Source organism: Dermacentor albipictus, unplaced genomic scaffold (genome assembly GCF_038994185.2).
Source record: "Dermacentor albipictus isolate Rhodes 1998 colony unplaced genomic scaffold, USDA_Dalb.pri_finalv2 scaffold_28, whole genome shotgun sequence".
Lineage (NCBI taxonomy): Eukaryota > Metazoa > Arthropoda > Arachnida > Ixodida > Ixodidae > Dermacentor > Dermacentor albipictus.
Window position 1 is genome coordinate 3,551,710 of NW_027225582.1, and position 13,213 is coordinate 3,564,922.

The 13,213-nt window shown below is 46.9% G+C and overlaps 1 protein-coding gene across 1 annotated transcript in view; it reads right to left on the reverse strand.

Annotated features, from left to right (window-relative positions):
- Positions 1–2,731: 2,731 nt before the first annotated feature.
- Positions 2,732–13,213, reverse strand: part of LOC139052626 (Na(+)/citrate cotransporter-like) — a 69,922-nt gene continuing 59,440 nt past the window's right edge. The window contains exons 4-8 of the mRNA XM_070529699.1: positions 12,711–12,877; positions 10,857–10,935; positions 9,904–10,092; positions 9,542–9,664; positions 2,732–2,774 (exon numbers count right to left, since the gene is read on the reverse strand). Coding sequence (XP_070385800.1) covers positions 2,732–2,774; positions 9,542–9,664; positions 9,904–10,092; positions 10,857–10,935; positions 12,711–12,877 — 601 coding nt within the window. The remainder of the gene's footprint in view (positions 2,775–9,541; positions 9,665–9,903; positions 10,093–10,856; positions 10,936–12,710; positions 12,878–13,213) is intronic.

Genomic DNA, 13,213 nt, shown 5'->3' on the forward strand with positions numbered 1-13,213 from the left:
ACGCAGCCGTGATAGTCAGTGACTCTGGGACGGCAATAAGAAACTTTGCCAACGGCCGCATCTCCCCGGAGGCACTACGCATTCTTCTTGCATTCTTCGTACCAAAACCGCTGCAGTGTTGGAAGTGCATGAAGTTTGGGCATGTGAGTAGTGTGTGCAAGAACACTACCGTCTGTTCTCGCTGCACTGGGCCCCACACCACTAACACGTGCGAAGCCAGTGTGCATAAGTGCACAAACTGCAGCGGCCCTCATGATGCCTCCTCGAAGGAATGCCCTTTGATTCGTAAGGAATGGGCAATATTGAGGAAAATGGCTAGAAACCACTCGTCTCACCAAGAAGCAGCAACATCTATTAGGCGGTGACGATCACGTCGCCGACGTCGATCACGAACCTCCAAAGCCTCTGCAGAGCGCCAGCCACGTACACTGCCACCCACTCTTCCGCCCAGGCCAAACGCAGTCAGCTCAAAGGACAAAGATGCAACGAACAGCCCTGCTGCTGACGCGTGGCCTGCACTCCCGAGGCTACATGCTCCTACTGAGCGAAATCAAACCTCTACAGCAAGGGACACTTCGACTGTTCCTGATAAACTGACGGACCAAGATCAACAAATTGTTGCCATGATCAGCTCTCTGGTGAGTGCTATTTGTGTTCTTCTGGACGAGATACAGACACCAACAGCTCGAAGGGCGTTGCAAGTGCTGGATGCCATCAATCCGGTTCTAGCGAGCCTTCAGAAGTCCAGTGCTTGAGAACTTCTACAGCAGAACCATGCCTCATCGACAGCAACAGGGATCGTTCCGGGATGATGTCAGAAGGGCCTCCATATTCCAATGGAATGCGAGAGGCCTAAGGTCACGTATTTCGGATTTTCGACAGTTCGTGTTTGACTACCATTTTCCTATACTGGTGATCTGTGAACCGAACTTATCAGCCTCCATAAGACTATGAGGATATGAACCTTTTGTTTCAACAACGTGTGTCCGTAGTAGTAAGGTTCTGGTTTACATTCGCAAGGACCTAACGTATTTTTCGCAACCCGCAGTGCTACACGACGGTAACCAATACGTCTGTGTTAGTGTGAAAAAGAAGAGGCTGTCTTTTACTACTATTGGCGTGTACCTATCCCCAACAAGTCAGTTTGATAGAAAAAGACTGGAATATATTATGGCTGCTACTCCCGGTCCTTGGATAATAACAGGGGACTTCAACGCTCACCACCATATATGGGGAAGCTCCAGGATAGATTCGAGGGGCAGGTCACTAGTATCCTTTGCGTCAGGCCACAACCTGTGTCTTCTAAATGACGGAAGCCCGACATTTCTGCGAGGAACTGCGTACAGTAGCTGCCTTGACTTGACTTTGGTGTCGCGTTGCCTGACTTTGAGCGTGCAGTGGTTCACTGATATTGAAACCCATGGAAGTGATCATATTCCGACCTATGTGAGAATCGATGGTCTAGACGCCGCACTATACCGGATGTATCTCGTCAAATCGATTGGTAAGTCTTTCAAGATCGAGTAGAACACACCTGCAAGAAACATATCGCACTCAGATTAGAAGACATCATTGCAGACGCAATGCAAGATTGCACGCGTTGCTTCACACATTCAAAAAAGCGCACAGAAAATGACATTGAATTGGAAAGGCTTCGTACAATACGTCGCCGTGCTGAAAGGAGATACAGGCGCACAAAGTCAATTCTTTACCTCAGAGAAGCTCGGCGCATGCAAAAGAGGATAAGACGCCGAATGGACAAGCTAGCGGATCAAAGATGGAAATGCTTTTGCGAGTCACTAGACCCCCGCAAGCCATTGTCCCGTGTGTGGCGTACCCTACGGGGTCTTTGCTCAAGACCCCAGCAACGACACCCTTTCAACGCACTCGCTCTCTATCCAAACCGCCGTGAGATAGACGTTGCGGAAGACTTTTGTGTGAAAGTCGTCGGCGGCACAGTTTTCGCCCATGACATGGCTTTAGGCAACATTCCCGGTCCACGAGATACCAGTATGGAGGCTCCATTCTCTATGCAAGAGTTAGAAGCTGCTATGGCGCTCTGTAGGTGCTCGTCTTCACCAGGGCCCGATGGCATAACATATACTGCTTTGCGCCACCTAGGCCGAGAAGCACGAAGAGAACTCCTCAGACTTTTTAATAGTTCGTGGCAAGATGGTGTCGTCCCACAGGAGTGGAAACGCAGACGCCCGGTACCGCTACTAAAAGCAGGAATGTCGCCGCTCGAACTGGCATCGTATCGGCCTATAGCACTTGCCAGCTGCGTCGGGAAACTCATGGAACGCATGATCCTCATGCGTCTCGAATGGTACCTTGAGCACCACAAAATTTACGCTGATTCTATGGCGGGATTTCAACGAGGCCGTTCATCGATTGACAGTGTCATCGATTTAGTGTCATCTGTAGAACAGCAAAAATCTTGGAAACGATTATCAGTAGCGCTCTTTCTGGACGTGAAAGGCGCTTACGATAATGTTTCCCATCAACCCATTCTAGACGCACTTTTGACAATTGAACTAGGAGGGCGAGTATATCGATGGATCAGAAACTACTTGACACAAAGGTCCTTGTTCGTACGTACGGAAGATGCTCCGACTACCGGCCACTACATATGCCGAGGAGTTCCCCAAGGTGGGGTTCTAAGCCCTATTCTTTTCAACCTCGCGCTTCTTGGGCTGGCCGAATCTCTACCGGAAACTGTAAGTGTCTCAATCTACGCCGACGACATCTGCATCTGGTCATCAGTGGTCACTCGTCTGCAGGTTCGCGCAAGGCTGCAGAAAGCAGCAACACAGGCATCTCACTATCTTCCCACACAAGGCCTTACCATCTCACCAGAAAAGTGTGCGTTAGTCGCTTTTACACGAAAACCAATGTCTCGTTATCCAGTATGCAATAATGGCCAGCCTATCTCCTACAAGAGAAATCATCGGTTTATGGGTGTCATTGTGGACCGGGACCTCTCTTGGAGCCCTCATGTTGGCCACATGAAGAAGAAGCTCACATCTATTTTTCATGTCTTCAAGTTTATCGCCGGGAAAACATGGGGATCGTCAGTGGGCTCCATGCTACAGTTATATCGAGCACTTTTTATCGGATTGCTGCGTTATAGTTCTCCCGTGCTTGCTAAAACATGCAAGTCAAATCTTCAAGAACTACAGAGCGTGCAAGCACAGGCACTACGTGTTTGCCTAGGACTTCCGCGGAGCGCCTCAACAGCAGGAACCATTATAATGGCTCATGATAATTCGATCACGACTTCCATTAGCATCGACACGCTTAGGACCCATGTTCGTCATGTTTCACGCATGCAATCAAGATCTCTTGCCTGCCTGCCTGAACGACGACCACAGGCGTCCTTCTCCAACGAGGTCAGCCTCCATCGTGCCTGTCAACCATCGGGCTTCACACCCTCAGCATGTTCAACCTCAGTTTTGTGGTAATTAGAACAACCTCATGTGCGTCTCATGGTTCCAGAGATAAGAAAGAAGACCGACCTGCCTACCTTGTCCCTGAAGCAAGCAGCTCTGGATTGTTTAAACACTTTCTACTTTGATCGAATACACATATATACGGATGGCTCTTCCACTCAGACCAGCTCCACCGACGCAGTTGTTATACCATCACGATCGATTAGCGTCCAATACAAGATTTCTCACATGACAACATCGACCGGATCGGAGCTCGTTGCCCTCCGAGGTGCCGTTGATTACATTAACAACCAACCCGCTAATTGGTGGGCAATATTCTGCGATTCGAAGGCGGCCTCACAATGTCTTCTGTCATCTCTTCGTCGCGGGTCGTGTGAACAACTAGTGTCGGAGATACGAGAAATGCACCATCGTATGATAGCGAAAGTACACGACGCCGTGTTTCAGTGGCTTCCTGGCCATTGCGGTATCTCTGGCAACGACCTCGCTGACAAAGCTACTAAGAAAGCACACGAAGGAGCAACCGTTGTTTCTGTACCTTTATCGCGGACCGACGCAGCCCAACACCTAAGCAAGGTAGCCCGCCGTATGACATTAGAGAAGTGGCACACACCTGATTTCACCCAAGAACGATTGCATTCCCTCGACCCCTCTATGCAACTGCGGCTGTTACCAGGACTTCTGCGAAATGAGGAAACAATGCTGTGCCGAATACGCTTGGGCCTCGCATTCACCAATGCACATACGTTTTTGATTGGAATGACTGATAGCGCCGACTGTAATGCCTGCGGTGCCGAGGAAACTATAGAACATCTGCTATGCTAATGCCTATCTTTTCAAAACGAAAGACATTACCGCTCCACAGCTCTCAATCAGCTAGATAGAACACCGTTAACCTTGAAGAAGATCTTGGGACCATGGCTTCGCATATCGCAGCTACAAAATGCCACAAAAGCTCTGCTGAGATACTTGAAGGCTACTGGATTGAGTCAGCGTCTGTGATCCGGACTGAGTGACCGAACGATATACCCAGTAGACTTTCTCTTCTTCTTTTACTCTTTCCGTCCCCTTTTCCTTTTCCCCAGTGTAGGGTAGCCAACCGGGCGCAGTCCTGGTTAACTTCCCTACCTTTCCTTTATCATTTGCTCTCTCTCTCTTGCAGGAGGCCAAAATTACAAAAAAAAGGTATACATCACCTGGAGATCCGCTCACACCCTCGCGGAGGATGGCAACAACGAAGCGGCACACGACGGGGCTCGAGGACTTACGGACCAAGCCGCAGTCGTAAGTGACGCCCCGACACCCTCCGGACGTGACGGTGCGGTAAATGAGTGGGAGTGGGAGGAGAAAATGAGAACATAGAATGACACTACGAAACATTATAGGTTACAGAGGCGCATATTCCCGCGACCTCACGCAAAATTGACAAAAAAGTAGTCTGTCCCATGGCGGCGGTTACAAACTAGGACGTATCCGAATCCTGGGCTCTCGCACATCATATATCCGGATGTATATCCTACGGACAAATGCAAAACATGTGAATCCGGAGCCACTCTGGAGCATATATTATGGGAATGTCGAGGGATAAATACCAATAAGGAAAACGTGGCCTCTAGCAGCAGCCTTCGCACGCGCTGGGAAGCCGCGCTGCTCAGCCGCACCCTCAAGGATCAACTATGGGCCGTCCAGCGGGCCGAGGATGCCACCAGGACCCACGAACTCCTGGCCGTCACTTAGGCGGGGCCTTTGGCCCTCCCCACCAACTCGCAGGGCACACAATAAAGTTCTTTCCTCCTCCTCCTCCTCCTCCTCCGCTTCTTTACGTGCTTTGCATATGTAGAGTGCGCTAACCCTAAGGGTTGGCTAATTGGCGCGAGCAACGGAATGATTTGTCAAAATCAAATTTCCCGCCATGTGAACAACGCTGTCACATTTTAATCTCAAGGGACTAGAGGTACGCATTCTACGTTTGTGTAAGGTTCCCCGCATTACTTATGTGCATAGGCGCACACGGAGATTAACGATGTACACTTGTGCGCACAGAGGTATACACCCGGTTATAGAGCGGCATTAAATGAGTACTGGCACAAAATTTCGAAGTCTAGTTAACGTGTGAGATTGATTTATGTGGGCACACACACATCGTCTGCAAAAAAATTAGCGGTGAATATAGCTTAAAACAAAAGTAAAATCACGTTCGTGCAGCCAACCGCAATACGCAGTATCTCACGACATCGAAATCAAAAAAGGATTGTAAATAACCGGGAAAACGCTACGTCACGAGTTTGCACTGTCGTCGGGGCGGGTCCTGCGAACAAGTTGTTCGCCACTCCGATCGCCCTTCTATTTTTTTTTACCGCTGATGGCAGCCCAAAAAATTAGCTAAAATTTGTTTCTGACACGAAATAACTCGTGCAGTCAAGTAAGCTCAACTGTGTGCATGTCATAAAACGTTGCGCGAAATAGTAAATCGTTGGCGTGATTCTTGACTCCCAAGCGGTCGTCACAGCCACCGCTGCAATCGTCTCTGCGAAGCGGTAAGCCTGGCTAACGTGTTTTCTCATCGCTACCAACGGCGCCGGGAAAACTAATTGTATGGTCACTTACGAGTGACATAAGTGTGCGTATAATGTAATTATGTTGACCAAAATACGTGCGTTATTACGAGCTGCGGACGGATCGCAAGGGCCATCGGCCTCGCATCCGACGTTCAGCAAGTTAGGCCTATACAGTTTGCCAGCGATCGCCAGCACACCTGCCTTGCTCGTTCGCTACCGTCGGCGTCGATGAGCGGCAGACGTGGTCCAAGTTCGTGCGCGCCGCTGGACGCTTAGAATGGATCCCGCTGAAGAGCAGTTAGATTTGCTCGTTTCTCTTCGAGCATGCCTGGTATACAGAAAACCCGTCGAGCTTAGAGCAGTCCGATGGTCTTCCACGAAGACTACGTACCCCCAATCCTAATACTGTTCCGACTTTTGCCCCGCCTCGTGTCCTGTTCCGGTATATGCTTCATTTCCAAAGCGCCATCGACGATAGGTTGATACGACGTGTATCAGTGCGTAAGCATATTGATAGCTGTGACTGGCCGCATTTTCCGAGTCGCTGCTGTGTAGTGGATCCGATCAAAAGTGGTTGGACACGTCTATATATACGGCGGCGACTCCCGCCTGCAGAAAACAGTCGCCGCTGGAGGACGAAAACGAGGACGACGATGATGGCGAGGACCTCGCAAAGCACGTGCAGACGTAGCAGACGAGCTAGCAACACGAAAATCGCGCGCTGGCTTGCGCACGTCACAGTTTTGTGCGATCACGTGCCCAGCTGTGTTTACATTCCTTCTTTGGCCAATCTGTTTGCTCTCTGAAACGGAAACCTGGACTGGTCGCTACAAACAAGATTCCAAATAATTGGCAGTGGCGCTCTGGAGCAAATGACGTTTCGTGCCGTGATCACTGGGCCATTAGCTACTTAATGCAGCAGAAAAAACAAGATCAACAATTTTTGGGTCAGTACTCCTTCGAATTTGTTTGGAGTGGTGAGGTATTCCTCCAAGATGCTATACTCGTTTATTTGGTCGAATCAAGTTGTTTTGCTAGCGGCGAAAATTACCCTGATGTACAAAGTCACCTTCTTTTCGTTTCTGCACCTGTGACACGGCTCCTTACATCAGTGTAATGTCACGTACTTCAAGCAGCAATGTTTCCACCAAAAAATTACTTTTGGCATCTTTCAGCTACTATAAGAACGATAGCTTAGTACATAAATTTGTCTAATCTTCGTGCTTGTGTCTTCAAGCGTTCTTTAGAAGTTATTATTTTACGCTTCCTCTTTTAAAAGTGCCAAGCACTTATAGTTTTCTACGCACAACATGGTTATGAGTGTCCATACACATACGTATTCATTGCAAGTTGTTGCGTATAGAAATCAGTATTTTGTTGAAAATGGTCAAGTTGCGAAGTCACAAAGCCTATTGAAGCCTTAAAGACCAAGTCCATGCCAATCTATGTACTCTGCATCATTCAAAAGCTCACTCAACCGTCATACTCCTGCTCCCTTCGACATCAGCAAGAGTTCTTTATAACATTTTTTGTGGTGAGCTTTTTCCCGTTTATTGGGGTAGGGACTGACTTTGGCGCGAAACCAGTTTTCAAAAACATGCGTGGTTGTTTCCTCGGCTGGGTTACAAATTACAAGGGCAAACCAGAAGGCCTTTGCTTCTATTTTTGTTAGCCAAACTACGGCTGTAAATACGATGTCAATGTGTCCATTTCTAGCGATGAACCTTTTTTGGATCGCCCCGACCTTATCTGCCGGTAGCTCCGCTCACGGTGCTGGTGTCAGTTGCTGAAGATGGCGATCATGCTTCACACGTCGACGGCGTACGAGCAACGAAGTGTGATTCGTTTTCGGTGGATCAAAGGGACGAACGGCCATCGAAAGCTACAGGGAAGTGCAGCACACCTATGGGGAATGGTGTCTCGCTTTGAGGAGTGTGAGGTGTTGGTGTTGGGAGTTCACAAAAGGCCGTGAAGGCTTGCATGACAATGCGTGTTTGGTTCCACAGTCAGCCGGATGAATTCTACCTCAGGGCCATCTCAACTTTAGTGCTGCGATGGGACGAATGCCTGAACCGATGTGGGGGCTACGTGGAAATATAGTGTAAGGTGCGTGAATAGTGCGTATAATTGTAATTACCTGTATGTACGTTATTTTGGCTAAAAGAGATAGGGGCAAATACTTTCTGATTCACCCTCGTATAATGCCATGAAATTTTCTTTTGTTTATCGACTAGTCCCGATTTATTCGCTCTCAAAATTCATGACGCCATGGGAGCTAGTGCGTTAAATTAAGTGCAATAACTTAACCGGTCTTTTGTTCTTGAAATTTTTTCTAGCTTTCCAAGCATTCACTGCAATTGAGATTGACCTTTTTGTCATGTTGTAAGCATAATTAACATGTAGTACCTAACTTAACAGTTGACTTTTTACTTTTTACTGTTTTACTCGCAAGAAAATTTCTTGTATCGTGTAGTCTACACAGCTGTCTACCATCTGTTCGAAATCGTAAAGAGCTAAAATTTTCTATTTAACCAAACAAAGCCCGATGTATCATTTTTCATACTGTGGTATTGACATCAAGGCTTGATTTCGACACGAGAAACTTAATATCAAGCCCATAGTAGCGTATTTGATAGGCTGGACCAAAGTTTTCCCACTTCTGCGTAGCCCAGCAAACCAGTTAACCCTCCACAGTGGAGCGTTGGCTATGGCGTTTTCCTGCTGAACATCAGGTCAAGTTCGATTCCCAGCAGCGGCTTCGGCATATATCGACGGCGGCGAAATGCAAAAATTACTGCGGCAATTCCCCAGTGGGACTTGTCAGACAGTGCGCAAGCATCATTTCGAGTCTCTCATTTTACATTCTCGATGGAAGTAGCCCCAGAATGCTTGCGCATTAAAACGCTTATATACTTAGAAGCACGTTCAAGAACCCCATAGACAGTGCCAATATTTACTGAGAGCCCTCCCCTACGTCGACTCGTGGCTTCATTGGTACTTTAGAACGTGAATCCCTGTGTAAAAACCAATGAAAAAAATAATCACAAGATATTTCTAACTCTAATACCATTTTCTTTTCAGGAATGGACTCTCTATGGCCAGAATCAAAGCTGAACAAACTGCTCTAATATCCCTTGATGTGGAATGGTGTATGGGCTTTCTGGGGTTAAAGCACGTTGTATATTTGTCAGCAGCAAACTGGTGAAGGGATTTCAGGAGAACATAAATGCAATGGTCAGAAATTACGTAAACGATACAGTATTCCTAAGGTTGAATATGGCGAAAAGAACCTGTAATGGTACAGCGTTGCATAATATCCTCGATTTGCCTGATTCAGTTGTAAATAAAAGAAATCAGTCTATTAACCAATGTACTAGCCTTAGAAACTAGACTATAGATATTCAGATTGCCCAACACAATCACAATTCCCCAAATTGCTCTCCCGTAGAACATTGGCTATCGCTTTCGTTTCGCGTTTGTTCTACGGGGATAAGACATTCATGTATAGTTATTACAAACAAGAAAGAAGCTTGCCTCTTGCATCGAAAGAATGCGGGTACCACTGCGAGAAAAATGAGGCCAGTTCCGATGAGTGCGGTTGGCAGGGCAAAAAACATCCACAGCGCATAGTCCACAGGCGCCCGGTTTCCGTACAAGCTGAAGAAAGAAAGAAGAAAAAATAATACAGCAGTGGGCGCGTACCCTGTCTTCGTGTGCGTCCATACTAGGGATATACTAAAACCACGTAATTCTTTTCCCAACAGGCAAACACTTTTGTCATTACGTGCTACCCAACTACTTCATTATTCGGAAAGCCGGCAGCAGAGTGTAACCTTCAATACCTCATTATCCGGCGTATCAACATCTAACTTTGGGAATTCACTATTGCCACTCACTCCTCGATAACAAATTTGAAGACAATGTTCGAAGCACCGCTCGTTATGGTCGCTATGGTGCCAGTGTTGGCGCCGTACAAAACGCTGAGGTAGAGTAGCGCACGGATGCGGTGCTCGGCAGTCCTGTCCAGCGCAGCATGCCGGTTGCGCGCCTTCATCGGCACAACCACACCGGGCTCCTCTTTATCCCTGTCGAAGAGCGAAAGAATTCGCCCTCATGAGTTCATCCATTCCTCTAATGGTTCGTCACACTACATATATATTGTGAAAGGGGACCAAGCAGCAATGCCATCAACATAACAACAATACAAGCGAAAGTGTTTTCTGTAAGCATTAAAGTGAACTAAAACGAAGAAAACACCGAACATGCATTGAACTTCGTATAAGTAACATACAATGGTGAATATTGAATCGCATTAAAAACCTCACAAGATGAGCCCGGGACGAAGCGAATACGTGATAGATTGGTATTTTATAAAAGGTAAATATTGACTCGTTGAGCAACGTCAAGAGGGAGGTGGTTCGAGGAATAAATATATGCATGCTCTATTACATTACTTAGCAACGCTGTTCTTAATTATTGTTCGATCGAACACAGTGGTACTAATTAGCAACACTGTGTCCAATCCAGCTTCTTTCTTTTTATTTTACATTACTTAACTTTCCATTTAGCTGTCCGTTTTAGGTAGAAACCTAAAATGGACAGTAATAGCATAAAGCAGATGAATTCAGTTATAGTGTATAAGGTTCGGGATACGACTAGTCTACGCAGGCTCGGGATGCGAAAGCACAAGCAATGGCGGGACGTCCTGCAGCTCACACCTATTTTCCATCATCTCTTGGCCTCACTGAATGCGACAAAGTTAATTCACGGAGACAGTGTTATTACGTTAACAATAGACTTATTGCTTAGACTTCAACAATTATTATTATAGTAATTGATGCTTACGCACCCATCCTGGCGTGACAGGAGCTTGGTGCTCCCATTACTGGCAGCAGCAGCAGCAGCTTTCGCGACACGTTCTCTCAATTCTTCTTGCAGGCCACGGTAGCCGGAACAGCAGGGAAAGGGAAGGGGTGGGCAGAAACAGGCAAACCAGGATTGAACATTTCACACGCGTCCTTAGGTACCGTGAATGAAGTCCAAACTAAACGTTCAACCAGCATCCAAAAAACATTTTAGCATCTTGGTCATCGTGGCCGGTAGCAAATTTTCTGTACGCAATGAGGGGGCGTGCACAGTTACATTGGACTTTTTTAATTAACCTTAAAGAATTCGCAGTGCTTAACATTACCTACCTCCTCATGCGGCGAAAATTTGTGCGCCACAAGATGTTTCAACATGCAGAGTGTTCAGAAATGCCTTCAAAATTTTTCAAATATAAAGAAGACGCTATAATTCGGCAAGTTCTTCGGGTCTGCTTATACCACAGAAGCGTATATTTTGAAATGACTTGTGTAATCAATTTAAAAAATAACTGTGAAAATTAAAGTTTTATGCACTGAACATGACGATTGCGCATAATGCAAGACATGAAGCGCGTCATCCGAGGAGTTCTTGACAAGTTCCAAACAATATAAAAGGTGACATTGGTAACTACTGCTGCATATTAGATTTGGAAATCTTGGCCTGATAAGGACGCTCACTTCCTGCTTGAGAACAAAAGCTAAACCGGCACATGGTCCTCATGTGTGCACTATTTGAGGCAGGTGGCGGCCACGATGAAATGAGTAATTGCTTAAAATTAACTGACAGAGCATGAAATGGTATTACCACTTTTAAAGTGCAATCGTTTAAGTGTTAAAGTGTAGTCAAATATTTGTGACAAATATTCAACAGCGCCATCTGGGTGTCAAGCTCAAATTGCGCTCAAAGCCAAAGTACGAAGATCAAACAAATCCATGTTCTATTGTGAGCAATATGAGCGGGAACAGAGGAGTGTGTGTCAGCCTCGAACCCTGCTATGGGCGATAGCGGCGGCCGCCGTCGGAAATAAAGTGGAAAGGAGGGCGCTCTTCTAATAACTGTTGACGCTCCCGCCATGCGTCTCTTTATGCAAAGTACGGAACTTAGCATCGCTAGCGCAGATTGGTGAAACTGTTTGATATTGCAATTACTGATAACATTTTGCACCGAAGCGTGGCCAATAGCAGCGCTGTTTTGCAGCGTAAAGCTTCGAGAGCTACTTCTCCGGGAAAAATCTCTGTCTGTCTCGAATACGGGACACGATTCGCTCCAAAAGATATGCATGAGGTCCTATCCGGGTATATATGAAAATACATTAGGCTAAACGCAGGCACGGGCGGCTAAGAGCTGCGCTCTTAAAAGAAAAAGACATGACTGAAAAATTGACAAAGTTACTGCGCACGTTTGCACGTAACCGTGATTTCGAAAAATCTGATTACGTGGTCTCCAAGACAGGCAAGTGCAGGAAGACAGCGTGCATGAAGCCACCAGCAATCCCGGTTGCCCTTAGCTTTGCACCCGCCGCACAATAGCTTTATGATACGCCGCCCTGGCAGTGAAAGCACTCAGCCGCGCGGACAGCCATGCGTAGCCATGGCCCAGCTAGATAAAGATACGTCCCTCGTAGCGCCCGCTTAATATAGGGAAGACGATGCGCAATAAGCCATCCTTCTCGGCTCACGTTCGCACGCACTCCATCGCGCCCAAAGTGTACGGCGCATGGGGAGCAATCGGATCTTATAACACTTGTACTTTATACACAACATCAGGGCGACTATGACGGTGAAACTTCGCCTGGAGCACCATTATAATTACTACTGCAATGAAACCATCGTCTTACCCGCGATTCCTTCGACGTCAGTATCTCCTCTCGAAAGGCTCCTACGCCGTTCTTGAAGCAGCTCGTGCGCAAGTGAGTTTACGACGGGCATCATCATGGCGGTGATGGCCACGTTGTTGATCCAGATGGAGAGGAACATGGAGATGAACATCAAGCCGAAAGCTAGCCTGCACCACCCACAGACAGAGAACGCAATATCAGACGTCCATATTCAACGAGGCTACAATTTATACTATACGCGTATACTTGCGCCTAATCGCAGTGTGCTATGAGCCTCCGCGACACTGTCGAGCCTTCGCATCTCTTCATTCTGAATACTTGTTCTAACACATAATTATCATTAATGCAAAGTAACATAAAACAAGTAGGGGAATAAAATTTCTTTTGTGCTGCTCACAAAGACGGAGCCATCATATCCCAGGGATGTCTGTTCCTGTTGGAAAAAGTAGCGGTTTCTCCCGAATAGTGAAGCACTGATTGCGATGGAAAATTATTAGACACTT